The sequence below is a fragment of the Bombina bombina genome, chromosome 5 (genome assembly GCF_027579735.1).
Source record: "Bombina bombina isolate aBomBom1 chromosome 5, aBomBom1.pri, whole genome shotgun sequence".
Classification (NCBI taxonomy): Eukaryota; Metazoa; Chordata; class Amphibia; order Anura; family Bombinatoridae; genus Bombina; species Bombina bombina.
The window spans coordinates 799,342,083-799,360,404 of record NC_069503.1 but is presented as its reverse complement, the minus strand read 5'-3'; the positions used below and the strand labels follow the sequence as shown (position 1 = coordinate 799,360,404).

The 18,322-nt window shown below is 42.0% G+C and overlaps 1 protein-coding gene across 6 annotated transcripts in view; it reads left to right on the top strand.

Moving 5' to 3' along the window:
* Nucleotides 1-18,322, top strand: part of RNMT (RNA guanine-7 methyltransferase) — a 195,932-nt gene that overhangs the window by 80,502 nt on the left and 97,108 nt on the right. For all 6 annotated transcript variants that reach the window (XM_053714880.1, XM_053714883.1, XM_053714882.1 and 3 more), the window contains one exon: nt 12,385-12,502. In XM_053714880.1, coding sequence (XP_053570855.1) covers nt 12,385-12,502 — 118 coding nt within the window. The remainder of the gene's footprint in view (nt 1-12,384; nt 12,503-18,322) is intronic.

Here is an 18,322-nt window from a genome sequence, read left to right as displayed (position 1 = left end):
CTAAGGGACAATTTAATAATTTTCATTCTGAAAAATCCCAGCGTCCAAAATCCTCCGCTAAGACCAAGCAACCTAAGACTTGGAAGCTGGCTCAGTCCTCTAATAAGTCCAAGCAGAACAAGAAGCCAGCTGAGACTAAATTAGCATGAAGGGGTTGCACCCGATCAGTCTATGGATCAGGTAGGGGTCAGATTTTCGCTCTTCTCAGAAGCTTGGTTCAGGGATGTGCAGGGTCCTGGAGGTCATTGCTCAGAGTTACAGAATTGGGTTCAGATCTCTTCCACCTAAGGGCAGATTCCTTCTCACAAATCTGTCATCAAAACCAGAGAAGAAGGGATGCTTTTCTAGGGTGCGTTCGGGATCTGTCCTCCTTAGGAGTCATTGTCTCGGTTTCCATAGAGGAATGAGGCTTGGGATACTTCTTCGACCTTTTCATGGTTCCAAGAAAGGAGGTAACTTTCCGCCCGATTCTGTATCTAAAGTGCATAAACAAGTTTCTGAATATCCCCCCGTTCAAGATGGAGACGATAAGGTCTATTCTTCCCTTAGTCCATAAGGGACAGTTCATGACTACTATAGATCTGAAGGATAGAAACAAATATCTAACAGCGCTGATTATGACCTATAGCTCCTAAACAGAATGGGCCCCTAGCTGCCCACAATATGTGAATGAACAAGAAAAATGCCTGAAGGAGCGCCTAAATCTAGGCAAGGTCTGTTGGTAAGATAGAAGTCTAAATACGGTTAAAAAGCTAAGTACAATAGTATTTCTCTTGCAAGGTGTATCCAGTCCACGGATTCATCCTTTACTTGTGGGATATTCTCATTCCCTACAGGAAGTGGCAAAGAGAGCACACAGCAGAGCTGTCCATATAGCTCCCCCTCTAGCTCCAACCCCCAGTCATTCTCTTTGCTGGCTCTAAGCACTAGGGTCTCTCTCGGGAGGTTAAAGTGAATGTGGTAGAGCTCCCTAGCAATGACGGAGGTAACCAAAATAATCAGGTGGGCGGAGGATCACTCCTGCCATCTCTCAGCAATTCACATCCCAGGAGTAGACAACTGGGAGGCGGATATTCTAAGTCGTCAGACTTTTCACACGGGGGAGTGGGAACTCCACCCGGAGGTATTTGCCCAGCTGACTCAGCTATGGGGCACTCCAGAATTGGATCTGATGGCATCCCGTCAGAATGCCCAACTTCCTCTTTACGGGTCCAGGTCCCGGGATCCCCAGGCGGTGTTGATAGATGCTCTAGCAGCGCCTTGGTCCTTCAATCTGGCCTATGTGTTTCCACCATTTCCTCTCCTTCCTCGTCTGGTTGCCAGAATCAAGCAGGAGAGGGCGTCGGTGATTCTAATAGCGCCTTCGTGGCCATGCAGGACTTGGTATGCAGACCTAGTGGACATGTCATCCGTTCCACCATGGACTCTGCCAATGAGGCAGGACCTTCTAATCCAAGGTCTGTTCAAGCATCCAAATCTAATTTCTCTGCGTCTGACTGCTTGGAGATTGAACACTTAATTCTATCAAAGCGTGGGTTCTCTGAGTCAGTTATAGATACTCTGATTCAGGCTAGAAAGCCTGTCACCAGGAAAATCTACCATAAGATATGGCGGAAATATCTTCGTTGGTGTGAATCCAAGGGTTACTCATGGAGTAAGATTAGGATTCCCAGGATATTGTCCTTTCTCCAAGAAGGATTGGAGAAAGGACTGTCAGCTAGTTCCTTTAAAGGACAAATATCTGTTGTTTCTAACAAGAATATTAACATGGAAATAGTTGTTCCTTCTCTGTGTCCTAATCCATCTTCAAAGAAGGAACGTCTTTTACACAATCTTGATGTAGTTCGTGCTTTAAAGTTCTATTTACAAGCAACTAAGGATTTCAGACAAACATCTTCCTTGTTTGTTATCTATTCTGGTAAGAGGAGAGGTCAGAAAGCGACTGCCGTTTGGCCTATGAGACTGCTGGCCAGCAGCCTCCTGAAAGAATTACTGCTCATTCTACCAGAGCAGTGGCTTCCACATGAGCTTTCAAAAATGAGGCTTCTGTTGAACAGATTTGTAAGGCAGCGACTTGGTCTTCACTGCATACTTTTGCCAAATTTTACAATTTCAATACTTTTGATTCTTCGGAGGCTATTTTTGGGAGAGAGGTTTTGCAAGCAGTGGTGCCTTCCGTTTAAGGTACCGGTCTTGTTCCCTCCCTTCATCCGTGTCCTAAAGCTTTGGTATTGGTATCCCACAAGTAAAGGATGAATCCATGGACTAGATACACCTTGCAAGAGAAAACAGAATTTATGCTTACCTGATCAATTACTTTCTCTTGCGGTGTATCCAGTCCACGGCCCGCCCTGGCATTTAAGTCAGGTAAAAAAAAAAATCGTTTAAACTACAGTAACCACTGCACCCTATGGTTTCTCCTTTTTCTTCCTAACCTTTGGTCGAATGACTGGGGGGTGGAGCTAGAGGGGGAGCTATATGGACAGCTCTGCTGTGTGCTCTCTTTGCCACTTCCTGTAGGGAATGAGAATATCCCACAAGTAAAGGATGAATCCGTGGACTGGATACACCGCAAGAGAAAGTAATTTATCAGGTAAGCATAAATTCTGTTTTAATAACACAAGTAATAGTAAAACATCAATTAATGACACAAATATATAAAACATCAATTAAATTACAAATTAATGCATGGATCCATGACTAAAAAGTTATTAAAACATTGATTACAATCTAAAAGTTAATAAAAACGAGGACAGAATGTCAACAGAGCTGCACAATAAACAATATGTACTCTAACAAATATATGTATCCTAATATGTCATGTGAATAATTATAACGTAAAGGTACATCCGGCCAGTTAATAACAATGAATGCAATTAAGTGATGGAAAATCAAATAGTGCATCAATGTAAACAGTTCTCCTATAACATGATATATCCAAAGTGCAAGCACAAAAATAAAAATGTTGAAAAAATAGTGAAAAATCTCCAATGGTGTTTGTATATGCAAAAGTGTTGAAAAAAAATGTGTTAAATGGTGTTAAAATAAAAATGTTGAAAGTGCGATTCTGTATCTAAAGTGCATAAACAAGTTTCTGAATATCCCCCCTTTCAAGATGGAGACAATAAGGTCTATTCTTCCCTTAGTCCAGAAGGGACAGTTCATGACTACTATAGATCTGAAGGATGCTTACCTTCATGTCACAATCCACAGGGAACACTTTCAGTTCCCAAGGTTTGCCTTCCTGGACGAGTATATCCAGTTTATTGCTCTTCCGTTTGGCCTAGCTACTGCCCCAATAAGTTTCACAAAGGTTCTGTGGCCAGAACCCAGGGGCATTGCAGTAGCCCCTTTTTTTTTTTTTTTTTTTTTTTTTTTTTTTTTATAAATTTTATTTATGGCCAGCAGCCTATACTATTATACAGTTTAACAGCTTGCCGCATCACGCAGGATGCTACGTCAATAGAACATCAAAAATAAGCATGGAGACGAAAAAAAAAAACAGAAAGAAATATATCAATAGATTAGCATAGACAATTAAGTTTCATGCACTCAGTGCCTTATATATATTGCTGCTGTTTTTTTTACCTTTTTTAAACACCTATATTACATACACAAGGAAAAAAAAAAACACAAACAAACAAACAAACAAAAAAAAAAAAAAAAAAAAGCCCCTTACTTGGACGATATCCTGGTATAAGCACCATCCTTTCGTCTAGCAGAAGAACATTCAGAATCTTCTCTCTCTTCTTCAATCCCATGGATGGAAGATAAACTTAGAAAAGAGTTATCTTATTCCAAGCACCAGGGTAGAATTCCTGGGCACTCTAATAGACTCACTAGTCATGAGGATATTTCTTTTAGACCAGAGACGCTGCAAGCTGGCTTTGGCAGGTCTTGCCCTCCGGACCTCCTCAAGGCTGTGGCACAGTGTATGGAGGTGATTGGTCTCATGGTGTCCAGCATGGACATAATTCCCTTTGCCAGGTTCTGTCTCAGACCGTTACAGCTGCGCATGCTGAGAGTGGAACGACAATCATTTGGATCTTTCTCAACAGATCTCTCTGGACAACCGATTGAATCACTCTTAGTGGCTCTGTCCAGATCGCCTGTCCCGAGGGACATCCTTTTTAAGACCATCCTGGGAGATTGTGACTACATATGCAAGTCTCTCAGGATGGGGAGCAGTTTGGGGAGCCAAGAAGGCTCAGGGCCTTTGGTCTTGGGAGTAGAGCTCTCTTCCGATCAACATTCTGGAACTTTGAGCAATCTTCTATGCTCTGAAGGCTTGGCCCCGTCTGGTTTCGTCCCAGTTTATCAGATTTCAATCTGACAAGATCACCTCTGTGGCTTACATCAACCACCAGGGAGGAACGAGGAGCTCCCTAGCAATGAGGGAGGTATCTCGGATTCTGAAGTGGGCGGAGGCCCACAACTGTTTGCTGTCAGAGATCCACATTCCATGTGTAGACAACTAGGAAGCAGATTTTCTCAGCAGACAATCCTTTCATCCGGGTGAATGGTCTCTCCATCCTGAAGTGTTTGCGGAGATATGCAACAGGTGGGGGACTCTGGAGATAGATCTCATGGCGTCCCGTCTCAATACCAAGCTACCCAGGTATGGGTCGAGATCCAGGAATCCTCAGGCGGAGATAATAGATGCATTAGTGGTGATTTAGAGTTTCAGTCTAATAAACATTTTTCCGCCATTACTTCTCCTTCCTTGAGTAGTTGCCCTCATCAAGCAGAAGCGGGCATCAGTGATACTGATTGTTCCATAGTGGCCGCGAAAGATGTGTTTTGGGGATGTAGTCATCTCCTCCATGGAGGTTACCTTGTCACAGGGATCTGCTGGAACAAGGTCCTTTTGTTCATCAAAATCTAGATTATCTGAGGCTGACTTCGTGGAGATTTGAACACTTAGTCCTAGCCAAGAGAGGTTTCTCTGAGAGAGTTAATAATACTCTCATTTAAGCTCATAAGCCGGTTACTCGTCGTATCTATAATAAGGTGTGGAGGACCTATTTATTCTGGTGTGAAGAGCCCCATGGCAGAATATACAGTGATCTGAGATGCCATCGCAGAAAATGCAGCATGTCTGCAGAAAGAAAAGAACCCATGCAAGTACTTTTAGTGCTTTAACTTTGCAGCTCTGCTCCACATTAGACAGTTCTCTTCAGAGTTGTGCAATGGTTGCACTGTGTAAGTTTTCCTTAACACAGTGCATCCAGAGCAAAGTGCTGTTTGAAGTTAACAGTCATATGCAGTAGAGCTGCAAAACAGCAGTGCATTGATTATTTACTGGCTCTCAGATTTTTTTCAAACCCTCCCCTAGCCTTTCCAAGTCTGCAAAGCTGTTTGTTCTGAATGTAAGACGTCCTTATGAACATTGCACCTTTTTTATTACTACATTTCTATGTACGAAGAGAAAAGGAAACAAATTTATTCAAGAGACATTTTACAATTTAATTTTTTTGTCTGCAGCTAATTTGCATTGCAATTTTCAACTACTGCACTATATTATAAAACGTTAAAAATTGTTTTATTATTTAGTTAACCAACACATTGCAATTGAACTGGTGCTTTAGTGTAACTTCCTAACTTAAAATTGAATTTTACTTAAAATTACCTGCAGAAAAACTTTCACTAAAAAAATTTCATCGCAGAAAGTGAAAAAAAGTTCTGCCTCTGGGGTGAAGAGTGTGGATTTCCCTGGCATAAGGTCAGGGTTTCCAGGATTCTTTCTTTTCTCCAGGGGGTCTGGAGAAGGCCCCCCATCTGTTTACTGCACAAGAGGCTCACTGAGCTTTCAGATGTTCAGTCTTTCTTTTACAAGATACGATGAGTCCACGGATTTCATCCTTATGGGATATCGCCTCCTGGTCAACAGGAGGAGGCAAAGAGCACCACAGCAGAGCTGTATATATATAGCTCCTCCCTTCCCTCCCACTCCAGTCATTCTCTTTGCCTGTGTTAGTGATAGGAAGAGGTAAAGTGAGGTGTTAGTTATAGATTCTTCCATCAAAATTTTATTATTTTTAAAGTAGTGCCACAGTGTGCTACTTTGTTCTGGGGTGTAGCCTAGATCAGATCAGTCTCTTCAGCAAAAAGAGAAGCATTTGGTGGCTTTAAAGCAATGGAAACTTGTGGGACATTCTCACTGCGCCTTCCATACATGTTTTTGCTGCCCTACCTGCAAAAGTCTGAGGGAAGAGAGAGACTTTGTATTTTTTGTTATTTCCACAGGCCAATGTGAGGAGAACTTGAGGGCCTCACAAGCCGGGTGGACTGCCTTACTGCCGGTCAGGGTTATCAGGCAAGTGCTGAATTTTGTTTTCTGGAATAGGTACACAGAAATATTTGTATAAATAGGAGGAGTGGCTCTGTTATGTTTTACACTTTCGCCATACTCCCTGCTCCCTTCGGCTTGTGTTACTAAGAGGCAGCCGACAGGGCGGTTTAGTCTGTTTCAGCAGTTATACTATAACAATAGTCCAGTGGATTAATATGATGATTATATCATGTCCCTTCTCCTAATGACTGGCAATACTACCGGTAACAGCCATAAGGGAGGTGTATGTTTGTTCAGCATGACAGGGTGAAACATGCATGCTGCGTGTCCCAACTCCCGTCAGCGTACATTCTAAATTAATGGCTGACAGGGAGGTTTATTTATCTTCAGTATGGGTGTTCGGTTTGAATGAATGTCCCTACTCGCAAGGGCTTACGGTGTTAAGATCACGACGGATTGAAAGGGTTATTTTTATTCAGTATGCACAATGTTTGAATGTTGTATGTTCCCGACGGCTTACAATGCTAAAGGTAGCAGCCGACAGGGAGGCTATGCTAATTCAGCTTGAGTTTGTGCTGCCGAATGCATGTTTCTGCTCCCTTCGGTGTATAATACTAATCAGTAGCCTACAGAGAGGTTTTTCTGTTTAGTACTACGGTGTGCATGACTGTTACATGTCCCTGTTTCCAAAGGATGATTGGTGCATGTTTGGTTTCTTAATTAACAGCCGACTGGGAGTTTTATACTGTTTCCACATGACGATGTTATGAGTATTGACTTCGCTCCCTATGGCTTCTAATATTACTTTTGGCAGCCGAACAGGGAGGTTTTTATTATCTCTGCATGAGTATGTGTTGCTTAAACGGTATACATCTCTGCTCTCATTAATAAACTAGTAGCCAATGGGAGGGTTCTTCTCTTCGGACTCCACTTTGGTAGTCGACAGGGAGATTTTTGATAATTTATACCTACTGTAATCTTTCCCAATGGCTTGTTTCACTTTGGAGCCTACTCTGGGGGGGGTTTGTTTATTACTCTTATATGCCCACGTGGATTGTTAGCTCTCCCGGCGGTTTCATTTTCATTATACTTAAGCCGCCCGGGAGATTTAGTGGCATACGCCCACGATGGGTGGGGCTAAGATCCGCGCCTTTTTGACCCCGGCAGTTAGTTTCCAGATGTCTTCTCTGCTTGTACGGCAGAGAGGCTTTTGACACGGTTTGGAACATATTTCTTAGGTGGGATACGCCCACGATGGGCGGGACTGCAATCCACGCCTTTTGTTTAACAACCTTTGGCTTCGGTTGATAGTCGCCAGCTGTCTTCTCTGCTTGTTCAGCAGAGAGGCTCTTGGCACTGTTTAGAAAGTATTTTTCAGGTTCTTGGTTCAGCAGCTTCCCCAGCAGCTCTACTATGGACGCCCTATTTCTGCATTAGATTTAAAATATGCAGCAGCACAGTTTACACAACACACAGAACTTAAGAGTGTTCTTTCCTAATTAGGATCCTGTTACTTATTAGTGTTCCATCCGGTGGCAGACAGTCTTCTAGGATTGGTTAAAGTCTGGAGATTTTTTTATTATACACATGCACATACAGATACAATCTCATATTGTTTTTGATATATCGTTTTCAGTCACAGTAATTCAATTTGTTTTGACAATGAGTGAATTGGAGGTGACTTGATGGTTATCTCATTCTTTTGTGGAGCATGCAAGGAATTTTTCTGTTCCACATGTATTTAGATATATCTTTTTTTCATGTCCATTCTTGTCTCAGAAGCTACAAGAAGTGTTCTGACAAGGTTTAATATTTTAAGCAGGTTTATTATCTGCAATTGTCCTAAGAACTTATAATACTTTGCTCTTCCTCCATATTCCCTATTTGGAGTTATCCTACTGGACATTGCTGCCCTTTTTTTTGAGTAAGCGTTGTCGGTTTTTTCCTTGCTGCAGGGAAAGTGCAAGGGGAACTATAAAAGTTTTGTGAGCGAGGTTTCTTTTTCAGTGGTTGCTATTTCAGGATATAAGTACCCAACAGAAAACTGTCTAGTACACTTGGAGTCCCCACCAATTATTGATCAGGGGTAAGCACTCCAATAAGTCTGCTGTTGCTTCCAAGTCAGCATGAAAGGGTTACTGCCGGACCAGGTCCGGATAAGAAGTGGGGCGTTCTTACCTGGTGTAAGGGTCCTCTTTTACATGAGAATTGGTCCTGTTCCCATACAGGAACAGCAGGGGCTGGGGGCTTCTTCACGTCTGTTTTTGTATTTTCAGAAAGGAGGGAGCCCTCAGACCTATTTTAGGCCTCAGGAGTATTTCCAAGTTTCTTGGAGTTCCATCGTTCTGGATGGATACTATTTGCACTATCCTTCCATTGATCCAGGAGAGTCAATTTCTGACGTCATTGGATCTAAAAGATGCATATCTGCATGTGTGTATCACAGGGTTCTTCACTAGTTCCTGAGATTTACTACTGGACAAATGTTTTCAGTTTGTGGCTCGTCCTTTCGATCTAGCCACGGCTCCCAGAATTTTCCCGAAGGTTCTGGGGTCTCTGCTGGCGGTTCTGAGACCGCGGACATTGCAGTGGCGCCTTATCTGGACGATATTCTGATACAGGCATCGTCCTATCTTCTAGCAAAGTCTCATACCGACGTTCTGTCTTTTCTGAGGACTCACGGGTGATAAGTGAATCTAGAAAAGAGTTTGCTGTTTCCACAGACGAGGGTTCCTTTCTTGGGAACTCTAATCGACTCTCTATCCATGAAAATCTTTTTGACGGAAGTTAGAAAGTTAAGGATTCTGACTACATGCCGATCCCTTCAGTCCAATCCTCGGCCATCAGTGGCTCAGTGCATGGAGGCACTTGGATTAATGGTAGTGGCAATGGACATCATTCCGTTTTGCTTGTGTTCATCTCAGACCTCTGCAACTGATCGTGCTCAGACAGTGGAATGGAGATTATACAAATTTTGTCTCCTCAAATAGATCTAGATCAGGAGACAAGGATTTCTCTTCTATGGTGGTTGTCGCTGGATCATCTGTCCCAGGGGACATGCTTCCGCAGACCCCAATGGGTGATAGTGACAACGGACGCCAGCCTGATGGGATGGTGAGCAGTCTGGAACTCCCTGAGGACTCAGGGTATATGGACTCGATCAGAGTCTCTACTTCGCATCAATAGTTTACATCAATCATCAGGGAGGAACAAGGAGTTCCTTAGCGATGACAGTAGTATCCCAGAGTATTCAGTGGGCCGAGACTCACTTTTGTTATCTGTCGGCGATCCACATCCCAGGTGGGGATATCTGGGAGGCGGATTTTCTGAGCGGACAGTCTTTTCATCCGGGAGAATGGGAATTTCATCCGGAGGTATTTGCCAGCTGGATTCTCAGATGGGGCAGGCCAGATTTGGAACTTATACCATCTCGTCTGAATACCAAGCTTCCGAGATACGGTTCCAGGTCCGGGGTTGTCCGGGCCGTGCTGATAGATGCCTTGGCAGTACCTTGGTCTTTCAGCCTAGCTTATGTGTTCCCTCCATTTGCCTTCCCACGGTGATTGCTAGAGTCAAACAGGAGAGGACATTGGTGATCCTCATCTCGCTCCTGCGTGACCTCGCAGGACTTGGTATGCCGACCTAGTGGACATGTCATCTCAGCCACCGCGGAAGTTTCCATTGAAGAAAGACTTTTTCATCAGGGGCTTTTCCTTCCTCCGAATCTAGTTCTCTACAGCTAACTGCTTGGTGATTGAACGCTTGATTTTATCTAAGCGAGGGTTTTCTGGTTCGGTCATAGATCCCTTGATTCAGGCACGTAAGCCTGTTACTAGTAAGATTTACCATACAATAGCGTAAATATTTTTATTGCTGCAAATTCGGGGCTACTCATGGAGTAGGATTTGGATTCCCACAATTTTTTCTTTTCTCCAGGAAGGATTGGAGTTGGAGTGGGTTGTCAGCAAGTTCCTTAAAGGGACAGTTTTCTGCTTTATCTATTTTGTTATTTAAACGTCTGGCCGATGTTCCAGATGTTCAATCTTTTTGTCAGGCTCTGACTAGAATCAGACCTGTGTTTAGACCAATTGCTCTTCCTTGGAGCTTGAATTTAGTTCTTACAGTCCTCCAAGGAGTTCCGTTTGAATCTACGCATTCCGTAGTCATTAAGTTCTTGTCTTGGAAAGTTTTATTTTTCATCGCTATTTCTTCTGCTTGCAGAGTTTCTGAGCTTTCAGCATTGCAATGTGTTTCTCCTTATCTTATTTTTCATTCTGATATGGTGGTGTTACGTACCAAACCTGGTTTTCTTCCTAAGGTTGTTTCAAATAAAAATATTAATCAGGAAATTGTTGTTCCTTCCTTGTATACTAATCCTCCTTCTAAGAAGGAGTGACTGTTACATAATTTGGACTTGGTCCGTGCCTTGAAGTTTTACTTACAGGCAACTAAGGATTTTCGTCAATCTTCTTCCCTTTTTGTTGTGTTTTCTGGGAAGCGTAGGGGTCAGACAGCTACGGCTACCTCTTTCTTTTTGGCTGAAGAGTATCATCCGTTTTGCATATGAGACTTCTGGACAGCAGCCTCCTGAACGAATTACGGCTCATTCCACTAGGGCTGTGGCTTCCTCATGGGCATTGAAAAATGCTGCTTCTGTTGAACAGATTTGCAAAGCTTCGACTTGGTCTTCTCCACACTTTTTCAAAATTTTACAAATTTGATATTTTGCCTCGTCTGAGGCTGTTTTTGGCAGAAAAGTTCTTCAAGCAGTGGTGCCTTCCGTTTAGGTTCCCTGTCTTGTCCCTCCCTTTCATCCGTGTCCTATAGCTTTGGTATTGTATCCCATACGTAAGGATGAAATTCGTGGACTCGTATCTTGTAAAAGGAAATTTATGCTTACCTGATAAATTTGTTTCTTTTACTATACGATGAGTCCACGGCCCACCCTGTTTTTGTATGACAGGTCTTTTATTTTTGTTAAACTTCAGTCACCTCTGCACCTTGGCTTTTCCTTTCTCTTCCTAACTTTGGTCGAATGACTGGACTGGGAGGGAAGGATATATATATATATATATATATATATATATATATATATATATATATATATATATATATATATATATATATATATATATATATATATATATATATATATATATATATATATATATATATATATATATATATATTCTGCTGTGGTGCTCTTTGCCTCCTCCTGTTGACCAGGTGGCGATATCCCATAAGTAAGGATGAAATCGTGGACTCATCGTATCGTAAAAGAAACAAATTTATCAGGTAAGCATAAATTTCCTTTTTTGTTCAGGCTCTGGCTAGAATCAGGCCTGTGTTTAGACCTAGCATTCCTCTTGGAGTTTAAATCTTGTTCTTAAAGTTTTGCAGAAGGCTCCGTTTGAGCCTATGCATGTAGTTGACATTAAATTACTGTCTTGGAAGGTTCTTTTTCTTCTGGCTATTGCTTCAGCGCGCAGAGTCTCTGAAATGGCTGCCTTTCAATGTGAGCCTCCTTACCTAGTATTTCATGCTGATAAGGCTGTTCTTCGTACTGAGTTAGGTTTTCTCCCTAAGGTCGTTTCAGATTGCAACATCAATCAGGAGATTGTGGTTCCTTCCTTGTGTTCTAATCCTCCTTTGAGTACTTTCATTGTTTTCGTTGCTTTTTTTTAACTGTGTAAGTAATTAATAAAATGTAATTTGTTGCTTCTGATTTTGAACTAAAATTAAAACCCTGGCTTATTATGGTCCATACTTGCCATGTTTAATTTTAAATAAAGAAAAGCTGTCTAGGTAGTAGGGCCCTGTATTCCTTCTGTCATGTTTTGCCTTCCTTGTCTTTATTGTACCGTATGTATTGCACTGTTGAATTCGTTGGTGCATTAAAAATTATAATAAAAAAAGATGATTTGCTTATTGCAAGTTGATATATGCATTTTATGGAAAGGCATTTTACAGATGTTAATGTTTCTGCTTACTACCATTAGGTGTCACTGTAATCAAAAGTATTATTTTTCATTCAAATGTGTACATTTGCATTGAATGTGTAGGCAGTAGTAATAAATCTATTTATTTTTCAGAATGGCTAAGAAGTATAACATGAAACTAGTCTACAAGAAGACCTTTCAAGAATTTTTTGATGAGAAGATTAAAAATGAGGAACATAAAATGCTGTTGAAAAAAATGCAGGCTTTAGAGGTAATTTGACTATTTTTATTTCAGAGAATGTGATCATGTAAGTCATCAATAAATTGATAATGTATTAGAAACAACAAAAAAACCCCAGCAAAACAGGATTTTACAGTAATATTTCCTCTAATAAAGGAACACTAAGGGAAATTTTATTATAACACACACACACACATATATATATATATATATATATATATATATATATATATATATATATATATATATATATATACATATACATACATATATATATATATACACACACACACACACACACACACACACACACACCAGTCCTTTTAAAGTTTTATTGCAATGAAAGCATACACATTTCGCCCAGTGGTTAAGTTCTGTGATAGTTAAAATGTTTAAAAGATATAATTTCTGTTTATATATCTGCAAGCAAGCTTCTTTACATTTCAAAGGGATTGTAAACTTTAATGAATTGATGCCCAGTATCAAAAATAATCTTAAAAACAGTGTCACTTTAATTCATTAAAGTTTACAAAGATGCTTTTTTAAAAAAATACTTACCATTGCCTTATGGTGAACATAACGCCGATCCTCCACCCGCATCTCCTGCTTTCTTTAGCAGATCGATGACGAATCCTGCTTCCTCGAATGGTTGCGTGCCCCCTTTGGGGTCCAGCTTGTGTGGCACGCAACAATTGGAGGAAGTCTGATTCGTCATCGATCTGCTAAAGAAAGTCGGAGATGCGGGAGGAGGATCGGCGTTATGTTTACCAAAAGGCAATGGCAAGTATGTTAAAAAATAAGCATCTTTTATAAATGTTAATGAATTAGTGCCCCTGTCTTTAAGATAATTTTTTTGGACAGATTAGTTTCTGGTAGGGGGCAATATTTTTTTTCTTTTATAAGGTAAAACGAGTCCACGGATTCATCTTTTACTTGTGGGATATTATCCTCCTGCTAACAGGAAGTGGCAAAGAGCACCACAGCAGAGCTGTCTATATAGCTCCTCCCTTAGCTCCACCCCCAGTCATTCTCTTTGCCTACTCTAAGTATTAAGAAGGCTAAAGTGAAAGAGGTGATAAAATATTAGTTTTTTATTTTCTTCAAGCAATAGTTTTTTTTATTTTAAATGGTCCCGTGTGTACTATTTACTCTCAGGCAGCAGATGGATGAAGACTTCTGCCTGGAGGCTGATGATCTTAGCATTTGTCACTAAGATCCAGAGCAGTTCCCACAGAATTGCTGAGGGGTACAAGAAACTTCAGTGTGAGGAACGTTTTCATGCTATATAGCAGTGAGGTATGTTCAGTCATTTTTTCTGGAGAGACTGGTATTTCAGAAAGGCTGACAGTATCCCCATGAGGGTAAGGGTAAGCAGTAATCCTAAGAGAGATAGAAGGGTATTACTATGCTTGCATAAGGGGCTAATAAAAAAATCGTTGACACTGAGTTTTAAATGTTTGTGGGCAAAACGTTTTGTGACTGGGAGTACTGTTAACGTTTTTTGGGCAATAATGTTTTTTTGGAAGACTCTATTGAGGGTACACTTGTTTGGGTCTCAGAACCCACATGGCTAGTTTGGAACCGCTCTGGTGCGGTTCATTTAGGCTGACAAAACATCGAGTGAGATGGGCGGTGCCTATTTTCGCGCCTCAGATGCGCCGTTGTTTTTTACAAAGCAAGCAGCAAGCTCCAACTCTGGAGGACCCTTGTGGAAGTGCTGGGCCAAATCAAAGCTTTCACACCATTTTTCAAATCCCTGAGGGCAGGTAGGCTCCACAGCAAGGCTGTGGAGAGGTGCAGGGGGTGTTTTTTCCGGATTTAGGCCTATTATTTATCCGGTTTGCACAGTAAAGGGTTAAGCGTTTCTTTTTCTTGTGGCGCAAACTTAACTTCATAAATTGAATCTTATATCAAAATTTTTAAACGATTGGTGTATTTTAAAGCAGTTTTGCAGAACGTGTATGCTTTTTTTTCTCTTAAAGGCGCAGTACCGTTTTTAAGATTTTTTTTTTTTTTTTTCACTAAATAAAGTGTTTTCAAGCTTGTTTGTGGTCATTACTAGCCTTTACAACATGTCCGACATTGAGGAAAGCCAATGGTCAATGTGTTTAGAAGCCATTGTGGAACCCCCACTTAAAATGTGTCCCTCATGCACTGAAAGGGCAAAAAATTGCAAAGAACATATTTTAGCTAATAAAACTGTCGCAGGATGATTCTCAGTCAGAAGGGAATCGGGTTATGCCATCTAATTCTCCCCAAGTGTCACAACCATTAACGCCCGCACAAGCGACGCCAAGTACTTCTAGTGCGTCTAATTCTTTCACCCTGCAAGATATGGCCGCAGTTTTGAATACTACCCTCACAAAGGTTTTATCTAAGCTGCCTTGGTTGCAGGGGAAGCGCAGTAGATCTGGTGTGAGAGTAAATGCTGAGCCCTCTGACGCTTTATTAGCCATATCCGATGTACCCTCACAATGTTCTGAGTTGGGGGTGAGGGATTTGCTGTCTGAGGGAGAGATTTCTGATTCAGGAAAGATGTTCCCTCAGACAGACTCAGATATGACGGCTTTTAAATTTAATCTAGAACACCTCCGCTTATTGCTCAGGGAGGTTTTAGCGACTCTGGATGATTGTGACCCTATTGTAGTTCCAGAGAAATTGTGTAAAATGGACAGATATCTAGAGGTTCCTGTCTACACTGATGTTTTTCCTGTCCCTTAGAGGATTTCGGACATTGTTACTAAGGAGTGGGATAGACCAGGTATTCCGTTCTCTCCCTCTCCTCCTACTTTTAAGAAAATGTTTCCCATATCAGACACCATGCGGGATTCGTGGCAGACGGTCCCTAAGGTGGAGGGAGCTATTTCTACCCTGGCTAAGCGTACAACTATACCTATTGATAGTTGTGCTTTCAAAGATCCTATGGATAAAAAATTAGAGGGTCTCCTAAAGAAAATATTTATTCATCAGGGTCTGGAAGAGGCTCTTCAGGTTGAGACCCCATTAGATGATATTCTGGATAGAATTAGGGCTCTCAAGCTAGCTAATTCTTTCATTACAGATGCCGCTATTCAACTGGTTAAATTAGCGGCAAAGAACTCAGGTTTTGCCATTTTAGCGTGTAGAGCGTTATGGCTTAAGTCCTGCTCTGCTGATGTGTCATCAAAATCTAAGCTTTTAGCCATACCTTTCAAAGGTAAGACCCTATTCGGGCCTGAACTGAAAGAGATCATTTCAGACATCACTGGAGGAAAAGGCCATGCCCTTCCTCAGGATAAGACAAATAAGATGATGACCAAACAAAATAATTTTCGTTCCTTTCGAAACTTCAAAGATGGTCCCTCTACCTCTTCCCCTGCTGCAAAACAAGAGAGGTATTTTGCTCAATCCAAGTCAGTCTGAAGACCTAACCAGACTTGGAACAAGGGTAAACAGGCCAAGAAGCCCGCTGCTGCCACCAAGACAGCATGAAGGGGTAGCCCTCAATCCGGGACCGGATCTAGTAGGGGGCAGACTTTCTCTCTTTGCTCAGGCTTGGGCAAGAGACGTTCAGGACTCCTGGGCTTTAGAAATTGTAACCCAGGGGTATCTTCTAGATTTCAAAGATTCTCCTCCAAGGGGGAGATTCCATCTTTCTCAATTGTCTGTAAACCAGACAAAAAGAGAGGCGTTCTTACGCTGTGTAGAAGACCTATATACCATGGGAGTGATCTGCCCAGTTCCGAAAACAGAACAGGGGCAATGTTTTTACTCCAATCTGTTTGTGGTTCCCAAAAAAGAGGGATCCTTCAGACCATTTTTAGATCTCAAGATCCTAAACAAATTCCTTCAAGATGGAGACCATTCTGACTATTTTACCAAAGATACAGGAGGGTCAATATATGACCACCGTGGACTTAAAGGATGCGTATCTACACATCCCTATCCACAAAGATCATCGCCAGTTCCTCAGGTTCGCCTTTCTGGACAAGCATTACCAGTTTGTAGCTCTTCCCTTCGGGTTGGCCACAGCTCCCAGAATTTTCACAAAGGTGCTAGGGTCCCTTTTGTTGGTTCTAAGGCCGCGGTGCATAGCAGTGGCGCCTTATCTGGACGATATCTTAATTCAGGCGTCGACTTTCCAACTAGCCAAATCTCACACGGACATTGTGTTGGCTTTTCTAAGATCTCACGGGTGGAAGGTGGAGGAAAAAAGAGTTCACTTATCCCTCTCACAAGAGTTCCATTCTTGGGAACTCTGATAGATTCGGTGGACATGAAAATTTTTCTGACGGAGGTCAGGAAATCAAAGATTTTAACCACCTGAAGAGCTCTTCATTCCATTCCTCGGTCGTCAGTGGCTCAGTGCATGGAGGTAATCGGACTAATGGTAGCGGCAATGGACATAGTTCCGTTTGCTCGCTTGCATCTCAGACCACTGCAACTATGCTTGCTCAAACAGTGGAATGGGGATTATGCAGATTTATATCCTCAGATATATCTGGATCAAGAGACCAGAGACTCTCTTCTTTGGTGGTTGTCACAGGATCATCTGTCCCAGGGAATGTGTTTCCGCAGGCCAGCATGGGTCATAGTGACGACGTATGCCAGCCTATTGGGCTGGGTTGCAGTCTGGAATTCCCTGAAAGCACAGGGTGTGTGGACTCAGGAGGAGGCTCTCCTCCCGATAAATATTCTAGAACTGAGAGCGTTATTCAACACGCTTCAGGCATGGCCTCAGCTGGCTTCGGCCAGATTCATAAGATTCCAGTCGGACAATATCACAACTGTAGCATATATCAATCAGGGGGGAACAATGAGTTCTCTAGCGATGATGGAGGTTACCAAAATTATTCGATGGGCAGACACTCACTCTTGCCATCTATCAGCAATCTATTAGTGGAGAACTGGGAAGCGGATTTTCTAAGTCGTCAGACTTTTTATCCGGGGGAGTGGGAACTCCATCCGGAGGTGTTTGCACGATTGATTCAGCAATGGGGCACACCAGAATTGAATCTTATGGCGTCTCGTCAGAACGCCAAACTTCCTTGTTATGGGTCCAGGTCAAGGGATCCTCAGGCAGTACTGATAGATGCTCTAGCAGTACCCTGGTCGTTCAACCTGGCTTATGTGTTTCCACCATTTTCTCTCCTTCCTCGTTTGATTGCCAGAATCAAACCGGAGAGAGCTTTGGTGATTTTGATAGCACCTGCGTAGCCACGCAGGACTTGGTATGCAGACCTGGTGGACATGTCATCTCTTCCACCATGGACTCTGCCACTGAGACAGGACCTTCTGATTTAAGGTCCGTTCCAGCATCCAAATCTAGTTTCTCTGCGGCTGACTGCTTGGAGATTGAACGCTTGATTTTATCCAAGAGGGGTTTCTCTGAGTCTGTCATAGATACCTTGATTCAGGCTCGAAAGCCTGTCACTAGGAAAATTTATCATAAGATATGGCGTAAATATCTTTATTGGTGCAAATCCAAAGGCTACTCATGGAGTAAGATCAGGATTCCTAGGATTTTGTCTTTTCTCCAAGAAGGATTGGAGAAGGGGTTATCAGCTAGTTCCTTAAAGGGACAGATATCTGCTTTATCAATTCTACTGCACAAGAGTCTGGCAGATGTTCCAGATGTTCAGTCGTTCTGTCAGGCTTTAGTTAGAATCGAGCCTGTGTTTAAACCTGTTGCTCCGCCATGGAGTCTGAATTTAGTACTTAAAGTTCTTAAAGGGGTTCTATTTGAACCTATGCATTCCATAGATATTATTAAACTTTTATCTTAGAAAGTTCTGTTTTTAGTTGCTATCTCTTCGGCTCAAAGAGTTTCTGAACTCTCTGCGTTGCAATGCGACTCGCCTTATCTTGTTT